General features: G+C 45.2%; 1 protein-coding gene across 4 annotated transcripts in view; it reads left to right on the forward strand.

Annotated features, from left to right (window-relative positions):
- LOC116068454 (transmembrane protein 132B) overlaps positions 1-8,234 on the forward strand; it is a 337,983-nt gene that overhangs the window by 323,924 nt on the left and 5,825 nt on the right. For all 4 annotated transcript variants that reach the window (XM_031338009.1, XM_031338010.1, XM_031338011.1 and 1 more), the window contains one exon: positions 4,376-4,581. In XM_031338009.1, coding sequence (XP_031193869.1) covers positions 4,376-4,581 — 206 coding nt within the window. The remainder of the gene's footprint in view (positions 1-4,375; positions 4,582-8,234) is intronic.

Raw genomic sequence — 8,234 nt, forward strand, 5'->3', positions numbered from 1 at the left:
AAATCCGCCTGCCTCTGCCTCCCAAGTGCTAGGATTAAAGGCGTGCGCCACCACCGCCCGGCTTGGAAACACTCTTATTATAATATTTTTTAAAAGATAAATGAATGATGGGAGTAGGAAGTTGGTTTTTACATGGTCATGTCTTCTCTGCCTAATGAGCTCTTACTCCATGTTGTAATCTCAGTCCTAGTCAAAGGGTCAGACTGCACACTGAGATTCCAAGGTCACATACATTCTTTGGGTCCCCATGCTTCAAGCTCTGTATCTTTTCCTGGTCTCTTTCCATCCACCATATATGGTCTGAATTCCATTTATTTTTAGTGTGTGTGTATATATATATATATATATATATATATATATGTGTGTGTGTGTGTATATATATACATATATATGTATATGTGTATGTTGTATGTAGGTTTGTGTATGTGTATATGCAGTATGTGTGTGTATGCATGTATATGTGTGTATTTTTGTGTATGTGCATATGTAGTATGTTTGTGTATGTTGTGTGTATATATTTATATGTGTGCATGTATGTATATATTTATGTAGTGTGTGTTTACGTATATGTATGTGTGTGTATGTTGCATGTTGTATATATGTGCATGTGTGTGTATATGTACACATGTATATGTATGTATATGTGTGTATGTGTTTGGGTATGTAGTATGTTTGTGTTTGTATGTATATGTGTATGTATATATATGTTTGTATGTATATATGTATTTATATATATATATTTGTGTATGTGTATATATGCATATGTGTATGTTTGTGTGTTATGTGTATATGCATGTGTATATATTTATATGTGTGTATGTGTATATATTTATATGTATGTATGTAGTATGTGCATTTATGTATGTGTATGCATGTGTATATATGTGTTTGTGTGTGTTGTATGTTGTATATTTGTGCATGTCTGTGTATATATGTGCATGTTATGTATGTGTGTATATGTGTGATTGTTGTGTGTGCCAATATACATGCATATACATCATTCCATAGGTGCCATCTAACTTGTATTTTGAGACAAGGCCTTTTACTGGCCTGGAATTCCTCCACTCATCCACCCGCAGTTTTGAGACAGAATCTTACACTGGCATGGCTCCTGCAAATAGGCTTGTCTGGCTAGTCGGGAGGATGATGAGTATCTGCAACCACACCTAACGTTTTTCTTTTCTCTTCTTTTTAAAACTTTATTTATTTATATTTAATTTTATGTGTATGCATATTTTGCCTGCATGTATGTATGTGTACCCTATGTGTGCAGATTCCACCAAGGCCAGAAGAAGGTATCAGATTCCCTAGATTAGGATTACAGATAGTTGTGAGCCTCCTCTGGGTGCTGGGAACTGAACCTGGGTCCTCTGGAAGAGCAGCCAGAGCGATCAACCACTGAGTTATCTCTTTAGTCCATCTTCTTTTTCATGTTGTAAAATGTAAGTTCTGGGAATTGGTCTTGGGCCTTTGTTCTTGTAAGACAAGTACTTTCCTGACCGACCCATCTCCTCATCCAAATGATTTAAGTTCTTAAGATAAAAATTCCCAGAGCCAGTGTGTCCCTGACAGTTGGCTACAATCAGAGTGAGCTGAGGTGGGATTTGGTGTGGGTGAGCAGCAGCTGACAAGGTGAAGGATTCCTCCCAAATGTAGGGATTTTGAGGTCTGAATTGCAGGAAGGGGTGGCAAGAGAATTTAAGAAATGGATGACCACTTTGATCCAGGAAGAAGGTGATTTTGGCTTGACTTCAGCTAGGACTCCATGTTCTCTGGGGTAGAGTAAGCAGAGTCCAGGAAGGTCATGGCCTCATGAAACTCAACGTGCCCCAGCACAGGGCTTCTGCAGAAGGGGAGCGCTTTAGCACTTTTCTGTGACAGGTTTGATCCTTTCCCGAGAAACTTATAGATGGCAGTCAGATTCTTCACTGTGGATACCACAGGACATACGAGCACAATCCTCAGTCCTGTGTCCCACCCTGTGTGGGAGCCTCGTTCTGATGGCTCGCTTCATAATTCTGGGGTCAATGGCACAAGCTGAAGTCCTTCCCACATTCCCTGAAAGACAGCCGCTTTTCTTGGCTTGTTGTATTGCTGCCTTTGTTAAAAAGCAAAGAGAAAGCTGGACAAGAGCATTCTTTGCTTGCTTGTTTGTTTTTTTGGTTTTTCGAGACAGGGTTTCTCTGTATAGCCTTGGCTATCCTGGAACTCACTCTGTAGACCAGGCTGGCCTTGAACTCAGAAATCCGCCTGCCTCTGCCTCCCAAGTGCTGAGATTAAAGGCGTGCACCACTGCCCTGCAAGAGTATTCTTTTTTTCCTCAAGTTTAGAAGTTAAAAGAAGGGCTGGTGAGATGGCTCAGTGGGTAAGAGCACTGACTGCTCTTCCAAAGGTCCTGAGTTTGGATCCCAGCAACCACATGGTGGCTCACAACCATCTGTAATGAGATCTGATGCCCTCTTCTGGCACATCTGAAGACAGCTACAGTGTACTTATGTATAATAATAAATAAATCTTTAAAAAAAAAAAAGAAGTTAAAAGAAACGACCCAGTTTCAACTCCTTGCTGGGATTACAATGTCGAGAGATATTAGGTACCGCTATCATTGTTGTTTTTTAAAGAATAATATTCTTTTAGTTGTATAGATTTGTGGGTAAGTGTATGATACTTCCACTCTGGTGGGCTGTGTATAATGGTTGGATGAGGGCGTCTGGCATTTCCACCACCTTACATGTTTAAAAAATTAATTCACACATAATGATTGTGTGTGTTGGTGTGTGTGTTTGTTGTTAGAAGTGTGGTGTATGGCAGCCCAACACAAATCAGATAACTCTGTTTGTATCTTCTTATCATTGCTCTGTGGTTAGAGCCTGAAAGTTTCCCCCTTTTGTAAACTCATAAAACATATAATAGATTATTTGAACTACAGTACTTTAGCTGTTCTGCATAAAGTGATGTTTGGTGATCACATTCTCGTGTGTTCTGGCACACAATGAACATCTAATCTCCCATCATTCCTATCCCCGAGTCACTGAAGCCAGACCTGACACTCTTTTACTGCTCAGTCAGACGTTAGCCATTTAGAGTCCCCTTCTGTTCATGCCCTCCCGCTTTGAACAGCTCTTTAGGGGGATTTGCTATAGATGAAATTTTAAGTTCCTGTTTATTCTAGCTACCATTCCTTCGACTGATTAGTAATTTGAAAACAGGGGCTGGGAGATGGCTGAGTCAGTAAATGCTTACCGTATAAGCACAAGGACCTGAGATCAGTCCTCATCTATACAGAAAGCCAGGTGTGTGGTATCCAAACTCTGCTTGTGATCCAAACTCTGGGGAGGCAGAGATAGGAAGATCCCAGAGGCTCACTGGCCTTGCCAACTTAGTGAGCTCTCTCAGGGCACAAGGTGAATGACATCTGAAGAATGACACTTCAAGTTGACCTCTGGTCTCTACAGATGTACACACACACACACACAGACACACACACACACACACACACACACACACACACACACACACACACAGTATGTGCTTCCAGTTGACCATGCTACATCACAGTTTCATTCTTCCCATCTCTAGATGAAATCACAGGTTCTGAATGTTTTGTGCTTCCCACTGGTTCCCAGCCTTCGTCCCTCATTCCCTCCCTTGAACTTCACACGAAGACACCTTCATGATGGAGAAATGACCACAGCATTTTTATTTGCACAGGAGATGGGAAGTGAAGCAGGAAGCTGATATGTTTGGCAAGACCCTGTGGCAGGGCCCCCAGGTGCCGAGTCAGAGACTACTGTGCGGTGACACCTCTTTCTCTCCAGTTTTTGAACCTGCATCTCACCATTTGCAGGATTAATCCCATCTGTGTTCCCAGTGTGTCCCGTGAGCACTTAGCCTACAGGATTTTAATCTAGTGCAGAGGCCTCTTGAATTTCTTTCAGATGCTCAGCTTTATGGCTGGAACAAAGCCTTTTCTTAGTAACATTAAAACCTTTTATGTGTCTTCAAATGTGGCACCAGAGTGGAATAAGATGCACCTGGGGCTTGATTAGTGGTGGTTTGAGCACATAAGAAAAGGTAAGATAAAGAAAACAACGGCCCTCCCAAAAGGCGGCTGAGGTTACACAACTCCATTAAATTATGTTTATGGTTTAACTTGTCAGTATTGTGTAACACAAAACGGCTTTCCTGGAGTCTATCTATCAGCTATTTGTCATTAATTAGTGCCTACAAATTACTCTTTGTACCTGTCCTGTTCTTTCGGTGCCTTATAAATCAGCGCTGTCGTGGTTCATGAACTTCTACAGATGTCAAGATCGGTTTGCAGCATATCGTCTTTTCCTGATGTGTCTCATATTCTCGCCTCCCCCTCCCGAAGGTCTCCAACACCTGTGATTCGATCTTTGTGAACGGGAAGGAGATGAAGAGCAAAGTGGGCACGATTGTCAACTTCACCCACCAGCACTTCACTTCCCAGGTGGAGATCACCGTGTGGGTGCCCCGCCTGCCATTGCAGATTGAGATCTCCGATACGGAGCTGAGCCAGATCAAGGGCTGGAGGATCCCCGTGGCATCCAACAGGAGGTGAGGAACAGGAGTCCTGGCTGTGGGTTAGAGGCTGCTGGGGCTCAGGTGTCTGTGGGGGGCAAGCTGGTTCCCAGAAAGCGATGTCTGAAGTGTGTTGCCATGGTCTGGGTTTGGCTTGCAGCAGTGCATGGTAGTCCTCTGGACTTGGGTTCCTGTGTGTCTGGCTTGGATGACTACTGACAGTTGGATGTGAGAAAATTACATCAAATATTAACAATAACAGCAGTGATACTGGCAGCCACATAGAGCGGTCTGTAGGACATGGGAAGGTGGGGTGAGATCTAAGAAGCACCTACACAGAGCTTGGCCTCCAGAACGTAACTGCTTCCTGCCGTCTGTCCAGGACTATCCATTACTTCCGCAGTCATCCTCTCCTTCCTGACTGTCAGCCACGGAGTGAGGTGGCCTGTGGCAAAAACTGCATGGTGGAAAACGAGACTGCCTGAGTTTCAACCTTGGCTCCTGCCGCGCACAGCCACGTGACCTCGTGACGTCACCTACGTATTCTTCAGTTCCTTCAAATATAAACTGGAAAAACAATAGTATTATAAACGGTCCCAAGAATCCAGTGAGATGATTTGTTCTGCAGGGGGGAGGTCGCAAAGTCAAATGCTCCTCCAGGATCCCCATCTGCTGCTTATTCAGGTGTAGCAGAAATGCCCCCACAGGTTCAAATGTTTCAGCACCAGGTGCCCAGCAGGTGGCGCTGTTTGGGGGAGGTTATAGAACTTTTAGGAGGAAGAGCCTTGATAGAGGAAGTACATCATTGGAGGTGGGTTGGGCTTTGAGAGCGCACCCCACTTCTTGTTCTTACTCTCTGCTTCCTGAGTATGTGTATAATCTGAGCAGCAGCAGCAGCAGCAGCAGCAGCTGCTGCTGCTGTTATTATTATTATTATTATTATTATTATTATTATTATTATTATTATTATTATTATTATTATTGCTGCTTGTGCTGTCAGGCCTTCCTCACCATAATAAACAATATCCCTCTGGAACTGTGAAACAAGATTAACCTTCTCCTTCCTAAGTTGCTTTCTTTCCGGACGGTATTTTATGATGGTAACAGACATGAACCTAGAAGTCTAGTCAAGCACTAACCTGGTACTGTGCCAAGGAGACTTCACAGATGCCATTACGGCTCAAGCAATCTATCTTAGGATGTGGAGATGATGATCGAGGAGGGCCAGACACATCAGATAAGACCCTTGAAAGCAGAGCATCCCCTTCAGCTAGTGTCAGAAAGGCACTGGAGAGGTCTGAGGGTGAGGACCACTTGACGGGGCGATGCTGGCTTTGAAGATGGATTGAACCATGTGTCATGGGAAGCGGGTGGAGCCTTTTGGATCCATGAGCCTCCTCATGATGAACACGGGCCAGTGGCACCCAGTCTAACTATTGGTACCAACCAGACTGTCTAGATGTAGCTTCTGCCCCAGCAGCTTCAAGTGAGAGCCTGACTGACGTCTTGACTTCGGCTTCAGGGTCTTGATGCTGAACGTCTCATTGGAGCTGTGTTGCTTCGTGACTCAAAGAACTGCAAGCAAACAAATGATTTAAAACAAAACAAAACAAAACTGTGTGGTTTGTAGACATTTGTTACACCACAAAGGAAGAAAGTAACCCAGATATTGTTGCCCACTGTTGGAGTGCGGCTGTAACACTCCACAGAGGGAGTCTTTGCAAGGAGACAGTAGGCGGAGGGTGGAAGTCTCTGGAGGAACATAGTGGCCTGTGGCAGACTCTTTGTAGACTCATGGGTGGTGATGGTGTTGACAGTGAGTCCGACAGCACGAGATGTTGGGAAGCTCCCATCGCCTGTCATCCTGGACAAGAATGCACTTGGAAAATATTGAGGGCGTGGGGAACATGGATTCTCATTTGACTGCTACAGAATGCCAGTGTGCTGTGCCCTGCAGTTACACGGGAAGCAAATGAGACTGGCTCTGAAGCCGTGCCAGGCAAGGTGTTGAGTGTGTGCCTTGCTTTCTACAGTTAAAGGCTAGAGGAGAGAAAAAAAGGAGGCGAGGGCTGTTACACTGGAGGGGACAGGTACCCAGGGGGGTTGAAGCAATTGGCTTGCCCAGATGCTGAGCTGTGGGAAGACTCAGACATGCTCTGAAACAGGCTCAGCCTAACACAAAGGCCCAGGACTAGACTCCGAGTTCCTCAGAAACACGGAGTGTCAGCACAGTGAAGTGATGGCGTCCGAGGGGCTGACCTGTTCCCTTGAACAAGGAGGTAGACATTATCCTTAGCGACAAAGCATCGTGGACAGAACAGGAGCCATGTGTCAGGGGAGTACCTCTGATGACCTCTAACCCAACTCCCAAAGCCCACTGAAACCAGAGCCTGTGTGCACGCCAGAACAGAGTTAACAGAAGTGGATTCCTAGCCATCTCTGTGTTCTAAAATCATGATATCTAAGACATGTGGGTTGTAACATTGAAATCGCCTGTTATCTTGAGGGGACATTTGCTGTGGAATCTCAACACCATTGAGAGCTTAGGCAGTGTCAGCAAGGAGAAGTAACTGGAGGAAAACCCCCAGGGGATAGTCTCAGTAGCACGGGAAGGATGGCAGAATAAGGCCAATGAAGTCAGGGATGGACGATGAGACTCAGCCTGACTAACAGGGAAAATCAGCTGGGTTGATCACCGGTGACTCATGGGACAGTGAGTGACAAGATGTTCCTGGAACTAGACTCTGGGGAGCAGATAGTGAAAGCAGGGGGCTGAGACCTCATGATGACAACAGACCAAACTTGGTAAAAATACACAAGTATTCAGAGGCAAGCATCTGAGGCAACCACCAGCTGGACAAATGCTGAGGAATCTGTGTGACAGCAGTGACGACAACATATGTCACAGTGACATACCTGAGATATAAAGACCAAGTGGGGATCTTAAACAAACCAGAGGCTCACACTGATGGTGATCAGAAGCCCATCATAGTGTGAATCTCTGGTGCGTTCAAGATGGCCTCTCCGTCCTACCCATTTGGTTAAGGGAAAATTTCGCATCACTAGCCCAGAGGGCCAGTCGGCATCCTCTGTTGTGAAGTACCTCGGATGTAAAGAGCGGTGTAGAGAGAGCGCAGACGTGGGGTTGAGTGCTGCTGGTGTTGTTTGGAGGCTGCGTGCATGTCTTCTCTAAGGGAGGTGTGCGGAAATCACCAGGGACACTCACAACGGACCAGACAGATACTGTCTCTGTGATGCATTCCCATTCCGAAGGACTGAAAATAAAAAGAGAAGAGACCTTTAACACTTATTAGCTACGTTTCTTGTTACCTTGACCAGATATGTGGCGAAAGCAGCCTTGGTGAGGAGAGGTTGATTTTCATTCGTGACAGGGTGGGGGTTGGGGGGGAGAAGGCGTGGCCGCCAGCCCAGGAAGCTGCTTATTCACATCAAGAGAAATCAGGAAGCGGTGGGGATCAAGAGCAAGGTTGTGCTGGAAACTCTAAATCTTGGAATCCCACTCTTCCAGCTAAATTCCGGGGCCCCAAAGGTTTCACAGCCTCACCAAAGCTGCTGAGGACCAAGTATCCTGACACATAAACCTGTGTGGGATAGTTTATGTCCAATCACAGCGAGCATGCCACTCTGAGTTTAAATGCTATATCCTTTTGTCCCAAAAGCATTTTTTT

This window comes from Mastomys coucha, unplaced genomic scaffold (assembly GCF_008632895.1).
Source record: "Mastomys coucha isolate ucsf_1 unplaced genomic scaffold, UCSF_Mcou_1 pScaffold22, whole genome shotgun sequence".
NCBI classification, from domain to species: domain Eukaryota; kingdom Metazoa; phylum Chordata; class Mammalia; order Rodentia; family Muridae; genus Mastomys; species Mastomys coucha.